This window comes from Giraffa tippelskirchi, chromosome 7 (assembly GCF_054371585.1).
Source record: "Giraffa tippelskirchi isolate mGirTip1 chromosome 7, T2T-mGirTip1v1.2.pri, whole genome shotgun sequence".
NCBI classification, from domain to species: domain Eukaryota; kingdom Metazoa; phylum Chordata; class Mammalia; order Artiodactyla; family Giraffidae; genus Giraffa; species Giraffa tippelskirchi.
In genome coordinates this window covers 46,945,018-46,963,434 of record NC_137281.1, presented here as the reverse complement: position 1 = coordinate 46,963,434, position 18,417 = coordinate 46,945,018, and the positions used below count along the sequence as shown (strand labels likewise).

The 18,417-nt window shown below is 64.6% G+C and overlaps 1 protein-coding gene across 2 annotated transcripts in view; it reads left to right on the top strand.

Moving 5' to 3' along the window:
• The window catches only part of ZFPM1 (zinc finger protein, FOG family member 1), a 61,489-nt gene that overhangs the window by 21,227 nt on the left and 21,845 nt on the right, over positions 1–18,417 (top strand). Inside the window, exons 2-3 of one of the 2 annotated variants that reach the window (XM_081511991.1) lie at positions 3,246–3,356; positions 5,844–5,939. In XM_081511991.1, the coding sequence (XP_081368117.1) occupies positions 3,246–3,356; positions 5,844–5,939 (207 nt within the window). Of the gene's footprint in view, positions 1–3,245; positions 3,357–5,810; positions 5,940–18,417 lie in introns of both variants that reach the window. The other variant, XM_081511990.1, reaches the window with a different exon arrangement.

The window sequence follows — 18,417 nt, the reverse complement described above, 5'->3', positions numbered from 1 at the left end:
CAGCAGTTGAGCAGGAGGCCGTGGGCACTCATGTCCACCACACTCCAGGTGGAGACCTGAGCAGGGTCGCGAGCCCACCAGTGTCCATCCCACCCCTGGGCCAGTGGGCTTGTGAGTACGACCAGGCCCCGGCCCCAGCACTGAGGGGGGCTGGCAGTCCCACCTCCCCTCCTCCTCTGTGCTTTGGAGACACAGAGGACCGCCCCACAGCCGTGAATGACTGTGTAACACAGCAGCCACGTGGGGGGGTCTCAGGAAATGCCCACACCCTGGTCACGCACAGAGTCCAGGTGCGAGGCCGCCAGACTTGGCCCCAATTCTTTCACTTAATGTTTCCAGTGGCCTAGGGGGCGAGCACAATCTGCAGGGGCCGCCGGGGTTCACCCGGGGCCTCTGGACTTCCCGACTCTGCACCAGCCGCCTTGGGGCCACCTCAGGGGCTTTTGTCCCCCTCAGCTGCCAGCTCTGGCTTTCTTCCAGGCAGTCATTCAAAAGGACCCCCAGCTGTCTCACCATCAAAGCTGGGAGGACCAGGCAGCCCAGGGCTTGGAAGGAGCAGGGATCGTTCCTCCACACAGAGCCTGTCTCAGTAATTCAGTTTTAAAGCATGAAAAAAGGGAGTTGATGAAATTCCACTATCAGTGCCAAGCCAATATGCAAAATATCTCACCCCCAATCAAATAGCTATTATGTTTTCATTTCCATTTCGGCGTCCGGCTTAATGAGCAGGAGACAGATCGGCTCGCGGGCCGTCTGCTTGCTGTGATAACCGAGGGGCTCTGGGCAGCGGGGGCTGTGCCCAGCGCGGGTGACCAGCATCGTCCCCGTGGATGCCTCCAGACAGGTGCTCGGCCTTGGACCCCGCTCTCCACCCCTCCGGGCAACGGGGCTGGTGTCACCCTCACCCCAGATCACGGGCAGGGTGGGGGAAGCCTGAGCAGCAGCCAGGAAGGTGCAGTGTGGGGGGGGTTCTGGCCGAAGGCCTCTGTTGACTCACCTGCAAAGTGGCCACCTGGGGCTCACCTCTGAGGCATTGGGAGGCCCCCAGGCACTTGCCCATGGCACCTGACATCTGGGCCTGCCTCCCGCTGCTGCTCCCCACTCACACCTTCCCCACTGTCCTCCACCCCTGGGCTACGAGGCCAGGGAGGGCTTAAAGGGGAGACGTTTGTTGATGCGGAGCGCAGGACTCACAGACACGTGAAGCTACATAGGAGCAGTGCCCCTCCCCACCCTGGCCCCGTTTCCCAGGCCCTGCTGGGTGCTGGGCATCAGTAACTGTTGATGTTGGTGTTATGTTGATGTTGGTGATGTTGGTGTTTCCTGAACTCTTACTGTGTGTCAGGCCCTGATCACGGCTCCATGCAGACGAAATCAGGCTTCATGATGTGGGGTTGGAGCTATTACGATTTCTGAGTGCAGAGAGGTGGAGCAACTTGCCTAAAGTCACACAGCAAGGACCCCGCCTGCCTGGCCGAGGGTTGGCCTGGCCCAGCTGCTAGGGTGTGTGGGCAGAAAGGGTTCCTCAGGGATAAGGGGTTTTTTCTGGCCCAGGGCACTTGGAGAAGCAGCAGTGTCCCTCCAGTCAGTGGAGAAACCTTCCTGTCCCACCCCCCTACCCCGCGGGTGGAGCCGGGACCCAGGTGCCCAGATGGCCCCTGGGGTGTCACGGCAGCGGGGAGGCTCCAGCAGAGGCTCCGAGGCCTGGTGGGGCAGGAATCCCGGCATTACATCCCTCTTGTGGGCCTGGAGCCATTTGCTGGTTGGCGATTGTCTCCTGCGTTATCAGAGCATTAATTGTGCTAGAATGAATTAGCGCCATTAGGATAAATTGCTGCGGCCGGCAGCCTCTTTCTTCACGCTCCTGTCACGCTTTGTGCCGAGCGGATGCCTTTGTTCTTTCATAAATGGAGCCGCCAGGAGCTGGGGCCTCCCTGGGTGGCTGAGGCCCACCTGGGCGGTAGAGTGGGATCGGGAGAGGCAAATGCCCAACCCCAGGACCCTGGTCCCCGCAATCCCTGAAAGCAGGGGCTTCGCACCCCTTCTCTGGAACCGGCCACTGAGGCCAGGAAGTCCCTGCCGTCTGCACGAGGGCCCACAGCTTCTGGGCCCCCTCTCCACTCTGAGTAAGCTGCGGAAGCACCCAGACTTCTAGAAAGACGCCGGCAAATGGGCCGACCCCAGGCCTGTGTGCTGCGCCCCCACAAGGCTACCGGCAGTGCTTGCTCCAGCCAACCCCACGGGCGGGGGAGGTCACAGAGGGTCAGGCTGCCCACTCGTCCCAGGTGCCCGAGTCTGGGGCGCTCCCAGCCTGCCGTTGAGCCTCCCATGTGGGCGCACTGATGAGAGACCATGCCATGAGGGTTCGCCCTGGGGCTGGTTATGTGTCTGAGCCCCACGGCCACGAGAGGTGAGGGCCCACTGGCCCACCTCCTGTCCTTACAGCTCCGTGGGGGCCTGGAGCTAGAATCCAGGGGTGCAGCCGAGCAGTGGGTGGGGTGGGGAGGGGAGGGGCGGGGCGGGGCGGGGCGGGTGTCCGGAGGAGGAGCTGGGAAGGGGGCGGTGGGAGGGTCTGGGGGGATTGGCGGAGGGTGAGGTGGGACAGCGGCTCTCCACCCGTCTCTCCCCCAGCACAGGCACCGTCCTGACCTTGGGGCAGAGGGTGCCACCCTGGCCTGCACATGGGGGCCCCCGGCAGGTTTCCCAGGTGGTCTGGGATCAGGCTGCCTGCTCGGCTGTCAGGAGAGCCCCGCGGGGCACCCCCCCGCCCCACTTCAGGAGCCTCTGAGGGAAGATGACAGGCTGGTTGCAGGCACCTGCGTGCCCACCTGTGCCTCCTCGGCCATTGCCGCTTTAATCAGGTTGACGAGCTCAGCACGTCCCCGGACCTCGGAACCCTGAGTGTGGGGGCTTCCTGCAGGAGGGGGCCCGGGCACGGGGTCAGCCGGGCAGAGGCCAGGGCAATGTTTCCCTTGGGGACCCCAGGGGGCAGGCCTGGCCAGTGGACAGCCAGGTGACCCTCAGGCGTGGGAACCAGTGCAGGGCTTGGGGTGGGTACAGGGCGGGATACGTGCGTCCCTGGGGGACCCCCTGCTCGTGGCCGCCCCCTCGAGGCCTCTGACTGCGTGAGGGGCTGAGACTCCACCTGGGCCCTGCTGCGTCGGTTCTGGGAGGGTCAGGGGGCCGGTGGTGGGTGCACCGTGAGGGGACAGCGCCTCACGACTCCTCTGGGGCTGTGTCCGCAGGTTCCCTCGGAGACATGGAGGCCAAAGAAGAGGCCCAGGCCACGGACACCAGTCTCCCAGAGCGGGAGGCCACAGTGCTGGAGCCCGAGCCCGCGAGCCCTTCCAGTCCAGGTGAGTCGGGCGGTGGGCCCCGCAGGCCGGGCCCCGGCCCCCTGGGCTGCCCCCTATCTTCGCCACTTCACAAGAGCCAGTGCCCACCGAGGACTCAAGTTTCCACACGTGTGAAATGGGCGTTGTGCTGAGAGGTCCCCGTGTGCAGGCCGTGCCTGGCGGGACCAGGAGAAGGCATGGAGGGGGTCAGAGATGGGGGTCTGGAAAGCTGAGCCCTTCATGGGGCAGATGGGGAGAGCGAGGCCCAGAGGGGGAGGTTCTAGTCCAGGCTAAGTCGGGGTCACGTGGGCTCTGAGTGACCTCCCAGACTCAGTGAAACAGGGACGCTTGCCTCAGCACATGTGGGGCTCCCTTGACAGACGAGAGAATGAGGCCCCAAGAGGCTGAGTGATGTGCCCGGGGTCACCCCGCCCATAAACTCCCGAACAAGATCCCACCCTAGGTCTGGATTCAGGTGGACTCCCCACCCCACCCCACCCTTGGCACCTGGAATCTTTCCTTGGGCCCTCCTGGTGGCAGTGTCCTAGGGGTTGGGGGTTCGTTTCTGAAGCTGAGGGCAGGATTTGGGAGGAGAGATTCCCACACACACCCAGGGGTGGATTAACCGACACCAAGGAGTCTCTGGCCAGGTCCCTAGAAGGGCCTCGAAGCTGGACCAGCCTCTCGGGCCAGTCACGTCCTCAGATTGCCCCAGAGACCCCCAGGAGGAGGGGCCTCCCTGAGGTGGAGGCCCTGGGGGAGGTCAGTGCCCTCACCCCTGTTTTCCAGAAGAGAGACCTGAGACTGAGGGGTGGTTAGAGGGTTTGGGGGGGTGGGCTCTGAGTCCTGCTCACCTCACCCCCACCCCCTCTGCCCTGCTGGCCATGGATGGAGACCTCACTCCCATTCCCACTCTGTGCCACGAAGCCCCACGCACAGAGGCAGAGTGACCCCCAGGCCATAGTGTGATGGGGGAGACAGTCACAGGACTGAGTGGTGCTGTGACGCGGAGTGGAGGCGAGATGGGTAGGGGCAGCCATGAGCAGACCTGCAGGACATGTGGAGCCGCCTGTGCAAAGGCCCTGGGGTGGGACGCAGAAGGACAGCAGGACAGCCCGGCAGGGCTGGGACTGAGGGGCTGAGATTCCAGACAGAAGGTGGGGGGCTCCTCACTGCAGACCCCCCACCCCTACAGTGTTCCAGTGTCAGTGTCTCCCCGGGATAACCACAGGCCCCCAACAGGCCTCATCCTCTGAGACCTTCAGCCTGTGTGCCTTTCCCCAGTGCAGCCCGTTGGGGTCCCGGCCCCTGCAGTGAGGCCAGGCCAGCAGGACTCAAACCCAGGGCCAGGGCTCCCATCATCCTCAGCTCCCCTGGGCAGCAGGCAGAGCAGAGGAGCACAGGCCTGGATTCTGACATTCTTATTCGTGGCTGTTTCTGTCTCTGCCTTCATCATCTCCATCAGTCACTCAGCACTGCAGCTAGCACCCGCCCCACCCACCCCAGCCTGGCCCCGGCCTCGGCCCTCTCTGAGCCTTGGTTTCCACATCTGTAACTGGGCCTGAGCCCCTCAGTGGCCCAGGGCATGGCGAGGGGCCTCCACCACCACCTCCATCACCATCAGGTGCTGCGAGCTCATGGGGGCCTCACTCTCCAGAGGGCCAGCGGCTGGTTCCTGGTGGACTTTGCCCCCGGGGAGCCGGGTCCCTTATCTGATCTGGGAGCTGGGCTGCGTGGAGTGGGGGTGGGCCCGGGGAGGAGCTGGAAAAAACAGTCGGGGTTGCACCTGGCACAGACTGCGGTGATAACACGCTGATGGGCGCGATAAGGTGGCAGGAGCAATGTCTGCCTGTCGGGCGGGCCCAGCGCGGCTCCCGCACAGTGGCTGGAGCTCAGATGCCAGCCGCGTTGATTTATAGCCAAAAATAATAGGACTTTTATACCGTGTGATTGATTTATTCGATGTTAATCACAGCCCTTATCGCAGTATTAATAATCTGCCGGGTGCATGACGTCACCAAGGGGGGGCTTTTATGGAACCTCATTGATTGGGGGCGGCAGTGGTTATCGGTCCAGCAGGGAAGGCAAATATGCCCTTTGGGCTGGAATTGGGTGCGGGGCTTGGCGGAGGGGCCCCCAGCTGCCGGTGGAGGAGACCGGGAGCTGGGCCGCGCGTGTGCCGCTGGCCTGGGCGTGCCGAAAGGCCATCCACACTCTAATTATTAACAGCAGCGGGGACGGCGCCTATCACTGCTGCAGTTAATGAGGGGCTGAGGGTTTGTTTTTTTTAAAAGGCCGGGGGCGAAATTGAGATGTCTGATCGCATTCCCCAGTTTGAAGAAGCCTGGGTGAGGGGGGCACCGCGGCCACACGCTCACCCACCTGGCTTCAGTATCCCTTGCGGCCACGGGCCAGGGTGGGCAGACATCTCAGTGTCCTGAGGCTCCAGGGAACCTACTGGTCTCCTTTCTGCAGACGCTAATCCTCCACCCCCTCCGCTGCCGCCAGCCCCCACGTCCCCAGGAGGCCCCGAGGAGCCGGAGCATCGGGAGCCAGAGATGAGGCCGGAGGAGGAGGCGGCCAGCAGCCCTTGGAGCGGGCCAGGTAAGCGAGCCTGGTAAGCGTGCCTGTGGCCGGGTCCGGCAGGGTCACCCCACAGGGCGGCCCTGGGGCCCAGCCTGTGGGGGGTCCTGAGAACCGGCCACCTGATGGCACGGGGTGGGGCGTGGTGGACAGGCCAGGCGCACTGGCCAGGAGGTGGGTGGTGAACTGTTGGGCCCAAGCCTGGCGTCTGTTCCAAAGTCCAGCCAGCCTGTGGGTCTGCAGGTTCCCTGGAGGGGGCACCGAGCAGGGCCAACACTCAGAGCTAAACTAGGGGCCCTGCGCAGTTGATGGGCTTCTGAGGGTTCCTTGGAGGCAGGGTGTGGTCTGGCTGGGACAGCGGAGCAGCCGTGAGACGGGAAGGGCATCCGCCAGGCGGGAGCAGCAGGGCCAAGGCAGGGTGGTGGGGGTGTGGATCTGGAGCTGCCCGCGTGCCAGGCCCTTGCCAGCCAGGAAGGGGCTCCGGCCTCGAGGGGTGGGAGGGGAGACAGGAGGCAGCTCCAGCCCCCAGGTTCCTGGACAAAGGGCGTCTTTGAAGCGATTCTGTGCCTCCCAACACTGCCCCGCCCCACCCCATTTGTAGCTGGAATTGTGAGCTCAGAGCCCACCAGGCTCTCCCTGAGGCACCCCATTTCCACCAGCTTGAGTCGCAGGCGGGCTAGGTGCGTCGCCTGTTGCTGCGATTCCTAATTGGAGCTGATGCGGCTCACCAGGCACAGCGCCGTCAGGGCCCCGCGTGGGGGCCGCTAGGTGAGGGAGGGCAGGCATGGCCCTGGTGAATGCAGGGACTGGACGGAGGCCACACTCCCAGGCCAGGCGTGCGCCCACGTAGCAAGCACATATTGAGCACCTGCTGTGTACCGTATTGAGCACCTGCTGTGTACCGGACGTCAACTCTGAACAGACAGGTTCTTGGGGAACTGTGACACCAGTGCGGCCAGCAGTGTGGGGAGGGAGGTCGCGGGGGACATACAGTGAGGGCTTTAGCTTGTGGGGGCCCGGAAGACCTCGAATGGGCATAGAGGACCCCCGTGGTCTCCCAGGGGTGTTAGAGATGCTCTCCTGCAGTTCAGTTCGAGTAGCCCTGTAAACCTCATTGTGATCCCGAGGTACCAGCAAGAGAGTGCTGGATTTATTAGTGATGTCTGCAGGGCGCCGAAGAGATGAGGGGCTCCTGTGTCTTCTGGGCTCCCTGCTGACTTCACACACCTCTTTCTGCCGTATGTGCACGTCTGAGGCCCAGAGAGGGCCCGGTTGGCCGCTGGTCACAACCAGGACGGGGACCCCGACCGCAGACTCAAGGCCAGGGGCAGGTTAGTCCACTGACAGCATGGATGGGCCCTCCTGCTAGCCCAGGACTGGAAGGGGCATTAGCACAGCCACTCCACTGCCGTCAGGACTCCTCGGCCGCCCCCACCTCACCTCGGTGACCCAGTGACAGGCAGGGAGGGGCCCGAGGAGCCCTGGCTGGCTGTGCCCACAGCACATGGAGCACCTGGCCAGGGACAGGCCTCAGGCCACATATCTACACGACCCGCGCCACCGGTCGGGCACGGCTGAGCTGGACACCCACCTGTGGGGCCAGGCCTCTTCACACATGGGGGACAGAGCTGTGGGGCTGGGGCCCATTCTGCTGCCCCACTTTCCCCAGGTCTAGGGCGAGGTAACAACAAGGCACCCGCAGATTCAAGTCAGCCCTGCCTTGGCCCCATGGCTCCGACACTCCAGGGACCACCACCAGTCCAGGGATTGGACCCTGGGCAGGCGGGGGCTGAGGCTGCAGTTGCTGGACAGAGTGACTGCAGGGACGAAGGGGCCAGGCTGTCCTCACACCAGCCCCTGAGGCAGGCACAGAGCAGCCCAGGGGCCTGTCCACGTCACCACCTGGAGGCGGCACACGAGACTCCAGCCCACCTCTGGAGCTTGGGCCGTGCATGTGTGGACGCCGGCCCAGCTGTCCTGCGTCGGCCCCCGCCCGCCGCGCAGCCTTCTTAGCATCCGCATCCGTGTTCTACGGACGGGAAGGCAGAGGCCCCTGCAGATCAGGGCCTGGCCCCAGGGCATCTGTGGGGGCCGTGGCTCGGGTGAGTGCATGCTGGAGCTTCCTGCGCTATTTACATCTTCAGGGGGCCGTGGGGGGGCTCCCTGTCGGCCCCCACAGATAGGAATTTCTGCGTAGTGGGCAGCGATGGGCCGATAAGCGGCCGCTGGCCAACCGCCGTGGTGGCCATCCTCTATCAGACCCCAAACAGGCCACACTTATCGCCTGGCCGGGAAGCCAGAGAGGCCCCGTGGGCTCTTATCTTGTAGGGGCCGCCCCACTGGTGATGAGAGGAAGGCCTTGCCGGGGCTGGCTGGATCGGCGTCCCCAAGGGCAGTGCCCGGCCCAGGGACCAGCCAACCAAGGGAAAGGGGTGTGCAGCCACGCCTTCGCCAGGTCCTGGTGCTCTGGTGGTTTGCTGGCCCCTCCCACACGGTCCCTCTGACCTCCTGCCTGTGCTCGTCTCCCCCTCCCCATCTGAGGATCTCTTGACATCCAGTTGTTCCTCCTGCTCCATCCCCCGTGAGGACTGCCACCCTGGGGACCCGGCTTGTCAGGCCAGCCAGATTGGGGAGGGACCCTGCCTTTCCCTCCAGGATGGGGTGCCAGCCGGGACCACGCGCACCCTGTGCTGCCTGGCTCTGGGGGCCACTGGCTGGACCCTGAGCCTCGGTTTCCCGTGTGAGGCCCAGGGCTCACACACACCTGCTGCGGCCCCGGCAGGGGGTTGCCTCCCCCCGCTGCCCCCGCCTTTCCAGCCACTGTCTTCCCCTGGCCAGGACAGCTCCTGGGTGAGCCCCATGCCAGGTGGGGGCCGAGACCGCAAGGTCCCAGGGCAGGTGACTCAACCCAGCAGAGAGGCTGGGCCACACACCTCCCTCCAACCAGGCATGGGTCCGATGCGGCTGCCCTTCCTGCAGGGGTCCAGGCCCCAAACAGAGACCCCAGGAGACACCCCCAGCCCAGGCAGAAGGGAGGCCTTCCAGCCCCTCCTCCCAGGGGACCCTGGACGCGCACCGCACACACAGTGAAGTCTGGGCTGCAGGGTGTGTGAGGGGCCTGTCAGCTCTGGCCTCATTACCACCCCCACGCCAGCTCCCTCCTCGCCACACACCACCCCTCACCCCACCACGACCCCAGAGCTCCAGAAACAGGTGGGGAGGCGCTCCGGATGTCACTTCACTTCAGACGTCGTGAGCGTCGTCCGCTGCTGGCGGCTACTTCTCGAGTGCGGCCGCTTCAGGCGGGAACCCCGTCCAGCCCCGGCTGTGCTAAGAGGCCGGAACCTGCCTGTCCAGGCCTGGGGCCAGCTTTGCTGAGCGATTGTGGATAGGTTGCTTAACCTCTCTGGGCTTGGTTTCCTTGTCTTTATAAGCACGCAGAGCAGAGCCAGCTCCCCACTCAGTGCCGTCAATCTGCTGGGACGGCCCTGGCCTCTCTGGGTCAGGGAGGGTCTGGGGGAGAAGCCACTGTGTGAGACCACGGGGCAGGGAGGAACCGCACTGCGAGCCCCTGCTGGTAACAGGCACCCCAGGCTCCTGAACCCCACTGACCGTCAGAAGCCTGGGGTCCTCACTGGGTCTGCAGAGAGGTTGGTCACTTCCTCCGAGCGGCAGGGGCAGCAGCACTGGGGGTGAGGCTGGCACGCAGCCCATACCAGGTGGGCAAGAGTACCTCCATCCTCATGGAGCCCAAACACCACCAGCCAGCCCCCCGTGGACTATCTGGGAGGGGAGGGTCCTCGGCAGAAAAGTGACCCTGAGGGGCTTGTGGGCGCGAAGGCACTGAGGTCAGCAGGTCCATGTGGATGTGGGAGAGGAGAGTGCCAGCCTGAGGCACAGCCCATGCCAGGACCCCAGGGTGCTGAGCAGGGTGCTGGGGGGAAGGGTCTGGTCCCAAGAGAGGGGATCCCTTGGGGCTGCCACTGTGAAAATGAGAGCAGAGCAGGGGACCCACCTCTGGCCTTGAGTCTGAGGGGCGGCTACAGCCCACACTGGGGAGGGGGTGCTGGGCAGGGGGCTGCCCTGCCTGGCCCTGTCCTCATCTCCCCTTGAGCCACCAGCCTGAGTATGAGGGTAGAGGAGAGCGGCGGACGGCAGGGACCCAGGGAGCCGGGTGTTTTTATCTTTGAAATGACCTTGTTTGTTCGAGGGGCTGGCTGTTTAGAATTCCGATATGCAGATGGCTGGGAGCTATAATCTGAAATCCCCACCTCACATCTGTGATGGCCCTGCCCTGCCTCTGCCCCGCGGCCCCAGTGACGGGCTCCCCCTTTGCTTCCCCAGTCAACGTGCAGGAAAAGCAGAGGGTTGGGCACACAGGCAGCCCCCGGGAGGGCTACAAGCCCTGACGGTCCCCTTCAACTGTGGAGGGTCCTGGCCCTATCACCCACCTCGTGGCCTCCGTTGCAGTGGCGGTTGGCGTGACCTCAGCCTCCTGGCCAGGGCATGAGAAACAGAGGGAGGGCAGTGAGTGGGGGCTGGGCTGGGTTTGGGCCCCCAGGGACCCGAGAGCCTCCTCTGCAGCCAGACCTCGTGGGGGGATCCCCTCCCGCCTGGGACTTGGCTGGGGCAGACCACATGAGCACATACCTATCCAGTTCTCCACGTGCCTGTCTGGGAGGCAGCATGGTCCAGACACCCCTGAGTGCAGGGCTGTCCACCTCAGGGGCAGCGTGTAGCTGGGGAGTGAAGGGGTGAACCTAGGGGACCCCAGGGCTCCCCCCCAGCTCTGGTGGCTAATCAGGTGGCCCTGAGGGTGGCCTGGGCTCCACAGGTGGCCAGGCCTGTGACCTGCCAGTGTGGTCAGAGCCCCAGGAACAGGTTCCCTTCACCTGTAAGTGTATCGGGGCCTGGAACTCTTTCCTGGTGACCTCTGTTTACAAGACAAAATTCAGATGACCAAATATGCATTGTCACCTTCTTGGTTCTCAGCTTCATCCCGGGCTCTCAAGGCTGAGATGGGAAGGCTGGCCACATCACCACCACACTGCAGGTCAGCAGAGGGGACAGCCAGGTGGTCAGGCCAGGACAGCACCATAGGTGTACCCCACCCCCAAGGTGCAGCCTAAAGAATACATTGGAGTGGGCTGAGGGTGTTCAGGTGAGGAGCGGGTGCGTGCAAACACCCTGAGGTTTGGACAGCATGGGCGTGGCTGGAGCGGGGTTGGGGAGAGGCAGGACAGGCCACAGATGGGTCAGGGTTTGGGCTCAAAGCCATGGACTGTAGTGAGATGCCTTCACTGTCTTGGCTGTAACATGGGGTGGGTGTGAAGCGGGGCGTTTTGTTGGCTGCTGCGTGGAGAGTGGGTTAGTGGACACCACCTCTGGGAGCAGGGGTCAGGTATGGCGGCTGCTGTTTTCCACTTGGGCCCCGGAACCACACCCTCTCTGTGCAGGGTCCCAGGGTCTGCCAGAAGCTAGGCATTCTCGCCCAGGAGCATGCGCAAGGGTGTCGGGCTGGCCGTCTGGGTGCACTCAGTGGACTAATCTTGCTGCCTGGAGTTTCTCTGCAGACCTCAAGGTTTGTTATCGGGTGGCGGCGGTGGGCAGGCGGCTGAGGCAGGACGGCCCGTCCTGATGGACAGCGGGGAGATGGGCTGATACGGCCTGGCCGCATGGCCCCTCCCACCCGCTCGGCATGTGTGGGTGGGAAAAATCATTTCAGCTATTTTGTGTTATCACTGGGCCTGGCGTTGCGGCCCAATAGGCCCATTTATCTTAGATTAGCGGGCGGGGGGGGAGGGGTACAGGAGGGGGCGATGGCGGGCAGTGGGGGTCAGCCTGGGGTCAGCTCCAGAGACCAGAGCCAGGAGCTCTGTGAGGAGCTACCTCTTCTCCGTGTTCCACGCCAGATATCCCCAGAGAGACATGTTCCCTGAGACTGCCCCCCGCCCCCCGTCCAGAGCGCCCTCCACCCATCCTGACCCCCTTCACAGCTGAGTGGACCAGGACCGGATCAGCAGTCCTCCAGCCCCCTCCCCAGGGCATCAGTCCCCAGGCTAGGGGAGGGGCCTGACCCCCCGGCCGGCGCCCACCAGCACAGCTCAGCACTGAGCGGGGCCCTGTGGGAGAGTCCTGGGGCCAAGTCTGAGCTGGGGCCGTGAGCCCGAGGTCCCTCCTGGCTGGCCTGGCCCACGTGGATGCCGCGTCGTGTGCCGCCCAGCGGACACCAGAGACCCAGGTGCCAGGCCACACACAACACCCCAGGAGGGCCCTGAGCAGAGAGCCTGCGCCCCCTCCACCCTGAGGGGGCCTGAGGCCATGGCCCACCCCCCTAGACCAGGCTGCTGACCCCTCAGCCCTGAGAAGCCCCCTCCGTGGTCAGTGGTGCTTCAGCCTGGCTAGTAGAAGCCACCCTTTGGCCCAGTTCTGACTTCAACCTCCGCCCCTATAAAGGCCCGGGCCTCGGGTCACTCGGAGGGCCAGGACCCATGAGCGAGACGGCAATCCATGGGCCGCTCTTTAGCAAGACTTGCCCACCATCCCGTTGGACTTGCCCGCCACATAGCCTGTCCACTCACTCGCTCCCATTTTCATTCATTGAGCACCTACTGTGTGCCAGTCTCTGTCACAGACCCTGGGGGAGCCCCAGCCTTCCCGGGGCCGCAGTCGGCAGGGGCCCAGAAGCTAAGCAGGGAAGTCGACCGAGAAGGAGCACACATGGTAAGGAGTGCGTGCCTCTCACCTTCGGGGATCTGCACCCGGAGCTCAGTGGGCAGGGAGCCGGCCCCGCGGACACCGGGAAGACTGCCCACCCACATGGCCGGTGCAGGTCCCGGCGGCTTTGTGGCGAGTGGACTGTAGGGGCTCAGGTGTGGACACGGAGAGACCCGTGAAAAGGCTGACACTGAAATGTAGCGGTGGGTACTGTGCTCCCATGTTTCAGGTGAGGACACTGAGGCCTAGAGAGATTCAGGGTGACCGGGGCTGGGCCCTGCAGTCCCGCCTCCCAGCCCAGCCCCACAGGGTTCTCCAGGCCCCTTGGTAGGCCAGTATGGACCCTGTGCCGGGGGAGATGGAGGGGGTGCAGGGTGCCCTGCAGGGAACATGGCCAGGCCCAGATCCCCCTCTCCCAGCGGCGGGTGGGGGCCCAGGCCTGGCCGCTGACCTCACCACCTTCCGGGAGTGGCTATCTGCGGCTGGGCCGCCTATCTCTGCCGCGGGTGCTAATCGAGCCGGCTTCCTCCTCCGCCCTCCCGCCGGCTTCCTGCCCTGGCTGCCCCCAACCCCGAGGCCGGGCGTCTGAGCGTCCGCCTGTCCCGCCAGGGCCTCCAGACGTCAGGGGTGCGGGGCCACCCGGCTCCGCCTGGAGCCCCTGGAGAGGGCGGCCCCTCCCGGAAGCGTGCTTCCTCGTCCTCCTGGGCCCACCGTGGCCTGGGGCGTGTCAGCTCGCCTCCCCACCCCCCCACCGCCTCCCGTGGAATGCGCAGGCCACACACAGGAGGACCCCCGACGCCAAGCCAGCTTCATGGGGCAGGCGGTCAGGGCCACGCCGTGCCATCACTGTCATCAGCGCCTTTGCTGGCGAGGGACCGGCGCGGTCACCACCACCGCCGTCACCAAGGCTGTGCGGCCATGGTTACTACCACCAGCACTGGTGACCATCCAGCTACTCCCAGCTGGTGGGGCCCACTGACCAAGGGCATCAGGACAGACTGACTTCTCACCATCCCCACTCCTACGGGAGTGTGTGGCCTGGCACCTGGGCCGCGCATCTGTGGGACGGGGGACCAGATGCTTGGGCCATCTGGAGGAGCCAGGAGGGCTGAGGAGGGTGGGCGGGGCGGCAGAGCGGTGTGTGACGTGGGGCCTCTCCAAGCCTGCACAGGGATCCCGCAGCCCCAGATGGGGCACCTTGTGGTGGCCTGGGGCTCATGGCCCTGGGAGCCAGGGGAAGACCGGGGCAGGGCCGCCCTCATCGCCGGCTCTGTCTCAGGATCTCCTCGCAGCCCAGGGAGCGGGAGACTCCGGCCAGCCCACCTGACAAGTGAGGAGGGTGAGCTGCAGAGGGTCGGCCAGACCAGGAGGGGAGCCGCCCACCCGGCCTCCCCCCAAGTCTAACAGTATCCCTGAGCCCCTCCCATGCAGCGCTGGGCTCCTTATTTATTTATTTATTGTTAGTGCTCTGTCTGCGCACTAACTTCTTATTTCCTCACCGCGTGTTTCCATTACTACGGCAGTGGACGCGACCGATAAGATCGGTGCCTGGAGATGGGACAAAGGGGCTGCCATCGGCTCAAGGGCTGGTCATATCCTGCCCGAAGGGGCCGAGCAGGGCCTGAAATGAGCGATGCTATCAGGGCATATTGTGTGTGTGTGTGGGGGGGGGTCCTGCCGCCTTGGCCACCCCTCCCCCTCCAGACAGAGCCTCTGTGTCCACCCCTCCTCGACCCCATCCCCACGCACATGCCCCTCTGCTAGGTGGCCCTGGCAGCCAGCCAGCCAGCCCAGGTCCCAGGTCTGCTGTGGTCTCTGTGGGGCTGGGAGCTGCTGGGTGCAGTGGGTGCCGGGTTGGCCACTGCAGCCCCGCAAGTGCTCACACACGTCCAGGTGCTCAGGCCAGAGCCGCCTGAGCCCCTCGGGGCACTTAGGTGCCCCGGCCTTGACTCAGCAGTTCAACTTCTAGGAATTTACCCCAGAAAAAATAATCTCAAACGCAGACAGGCGTAGGGTGGTGTGGTGGTATGGATAGTTATCGCCGCGTGCGGAAGATAGTAAGCCATCAATGTTTTTATTTCTGCTGCTCTGCAAAATGTCTACACGAAAAGGGAGAATTGATTCCCAAAGAAACGGATTGTGTACAGACGCTCCTGCCACTCTGTGTGTGCCTACTGCCGCCGCTGCCTCCCCGGTCCTGGGCCTTTCTTCTGCCTCTCCTGCAGGCCCGGGACCTGGCAGAGAGGGCAGGAGCCATCACCTCGGCAGATGAGAGGGGGTGCGGGTCCCCGAGGCAGAGAGCCGGTGGAGCCCAGCCTTGGGGTGCAGACATGCGTGCTCTGTGGAGGGTCGACGGGGGTGCCCTGGAGGCTCCTGAGCAGAGGCTCAGGGAAGGACGCTATGTCTGGAGCTGGGGCCAGCCGGGGCCCGCTGTGTGCAGGAAGCAGGGCCTTCTGTCCTCTAAGCCGCCTCTTCCTCGGCCCCTGCCCTGCCCCGCCCCGCCCCCCCCCACCCCCACACACACAGAGAGAGCTGGACAGGGATCAGGGGCTGGGCTTGAACTCAGTCACCACTGCACTGCATGGCCAGATCCCCTCTGACCCTCGGTCTCTGCCTCTGTGAACGCAGAGAGTCACCACCCCCAGGGCACGTGGTAGCTTGAGGACTGAGTCATTCGCATCCTGGGAGCAAGCGTCTGCAGGTCTGGCTCCTGAGAGGGGCTTACAGTTCCTGGGACCGGCCTCATGCTGGGTCATCCTCAGGGGCCCCAGGCCAGTGCACCAGATCCCTGGGGCCTTGGGTGACACAGCGCTTCCCGGGCTCAGCCTCTTCCATGGGCGGAGTGGCCCAAGGGTGCTCACGCAGGGTCTGCCAGCGCTTCTCCCAAGGGAGATTCTTGCTCCCTAGGGGCCGGCCCTGTGGGGTGGGGTGGTGTGGCGACTTCCTCGATGGTGTTGGCCAACCTCAGTGCCCACCACTGCCCTCGGGGCTGGAGTGGGCCCCAGCCAGGCGGGGGTAGTGCCAAGGATCCTGTGGTGGTGCCCTGGCAGTGGCAGGGTGGGCACCCTCCGGTGGGCACCCTCCCTTCACCCTCCCTTCACCCTCCCTTCACCCTCTCAACCATACAGCCTCGGCCTAGAGCCTCAGCTGCCTTCATGCCCACTGCTCCTGCCCATTCACAGTGGAGAGACAGGGCCCGAGGGGCAGGTGGGTGGGGTCCCGGGGCACAGGGGGCGGTGGGGCCAGCTGGGCCGACTGAGAGGTGGTGAGCTAGAAGCCAGCCGGAAGGAAAGGCCCTTGGTGGCGTTGGCCCCTGGAAAACAGGGCTGGGGCCAGGACGCCCAGGCTGATAGGAGCCTGATAAGCTGTTTGCACAGGAGGTATTTTCCTTACCTTATCACAGGTCCTGCTTCCAGCCCACCCCTCCAGGACCAGGCAGGGCTAGAGAGAGCCAGGGACCCCTGCCCACCCGGTTTCTCAGGCCACAGGGTCTCTCCCAAGATCAGAGTCCCAGGGCGCGGAGCTGCTGGGGCCCTCTGCCCACTCCGCAGGTGGGAAGGCTGAGGCCTGGAGACCAGGACAGTTCTTTTTTTAAGCTTTTCAGGAAGGCTGGAGAGACCGTGCGGCCACCTACTTTGAGGCCCTGGGGCAGCCGTGGTGCTGGGGCCCCGCGGGCGGGTGGGCAAAGGGGGTCCATCAGAACCCTGGTATGGGGCCAGCCCCGCCCTGCACTGCTGGCTGTCCCCAGGCAGTCCCAGTCTGCCATTAGCCGGGGCCAGGGTTCAGCCCGATAGAGATAGGCTGTTGTTCTGTGTCAAAAAATCAATAATCCCAGCGATGTCCCAGCGATAGGAAGAGAAGTTCACAGCACCAGCTGGCAGGGGTGGGGGGGTGCAGGGGCCTCAGCACCTGAGGGCTGACATCACCCGCTGGGGGGTGGGGCCAGTCCACAGTGGACTCCAGGCCCAGGGGCCAGCATGTCCCCCTCCTCGCCCAGCCCACGTGCCAGCTCTTCGCAGATGGGAAGTGGGAGCCCCAGGGGTGGCTCTGGCACTCCATGCATCTGGGGGCTCAGGGCAGGTGCAGGCGGGAGTGGGGGGCATACCCCACCCCCCAACCCCACACGACCAGCTGCCCCTTCTCCCAGGCCTGGGGCTCGTCAGCAGGGCCCGGGTGCTCAGCCCCAGGTCCACCCCCCTACCACCATCCTGCAGACAGATGCCCATAGGGTGGGCTGCACCCGGGCACTCTCAGACACAGCCAGCTGCCAGTGCCCCCCACCCAAGGGGTACGTTCTAGGGAGAGACTGAGAACCACTAAAATGCACACGTGGGCCCCTCGGTGCTAGAGGCAGCTCAGGGCACAGCGAGCTGGTGGAGGCGCCCCCGCTGCACACATGAGGGGACTTGGGAACAGAGGCCCCCAGCCAGGGTGTCCAGGATCCTGCCCCCAAAGGGCCCTCCCTGGCCCAGGCCCTGCGGTACCTGGCACCACCGGCCCACGATGGAGGGGCCTCCTTGCCACCCCACCAGCCCCCTCTGCCATCGGCGCCGGGGAACCTGCCTGCCTGCCGGCTCCACCCGGCGCTAGGCGGGCCCCATGAGACACAGCCACCCAGGCGGCAGGTGTGGGGGCAGGTGTGTCCCACCCCAAGGGAGGGGCTTAAGAGGGGTCCTCTGAGTCTGAGCTCCAGCCCCACCCCCACCACCGGCCACTGTGGGTGCAGGGTCTGTGGGCAGCTTCTTGGGAAGGAGCTTCTGGGCTCGAAGCCCTTTGAAAACCTCTGGCCTGGAATGAGACCACCCCATTCCAGGGAGGCTCAGCCTCTGCCCAGCCTGGAACTCAGGGGTGCTGGCAGAGGGCACCAGGCTGGCAGACAAGTGGGAGACCCCTGAGCAGCGGTGGGCTCAAGGCATGCAGGGGCCATGAGGGCAGCTCCCAGCAGTCCTCTCGTCTCACTTTCCCTGTCAGTGAACTGGGCATCATCTTGGTCACGGCCACAGCTCCAGAGCCGGGCCATCAGTAACATGAACTACACAGCAGAAATCTGGTGGAGCTCAGCCCCCAGAGTGGGCGTGGGATAGGGCAGCATCTGAGGCTGAGGGGCAGCAGGCAGCACTGGACTCCAGCGGGTCGTGGTCCCATGGGAACCAGAGCCTGGCTCTGTCTCAGCATCCAGTTACCGCCGTGAGGCCAGAGACCCCGGTGTATGCCATATGGTTCTTAACTCGTTGCAGCCTGTCGCGTTTTCATACATGCCCCCAGCTCCCAGGCCCTCCAGCTGTTTCTGCTAGTTCTAGGCTCTCCTGCCCGGGTCCAGTTACTCCAAGGGGCTCCCTGGGGGCACTCAGGCTGGAGGCAGAGGGGAAACCCTCACCTGGCCCCAAAGAGCCACTAATCCTCCAAGCACTCCAGTGGCTTTGCTCTGAGCCAGTGGCTCCCTGAGCCATCTTATCTGGAAGACGCGCATCAGGTTATTTCTTCCATCTTGGCCATGCTGCCACCATGGGCCCAGGGCCCCAGGGCTGGGCCTGTGTGCAGGACTGGTGTCAGGATGGCTTCCCACCCCGCTCAGCTCCCCGGCTGACACCTGTAGAACGGGGACAGGATCATGCCTAGGGCCCGGAGTGCTCGGCCTCTCCTTTTGCCGGCTTTGCTGTGAGCAAGAGCATACTGCCTGGGTGGGGTCGTGGGTTGGGGTCAGGGAGATCTGGGCTTCACTCTCCTGTGCTGCTTGCTGGCCTTGTGACCTAAGACCATCCCCTGACCTCTCCAAGACATG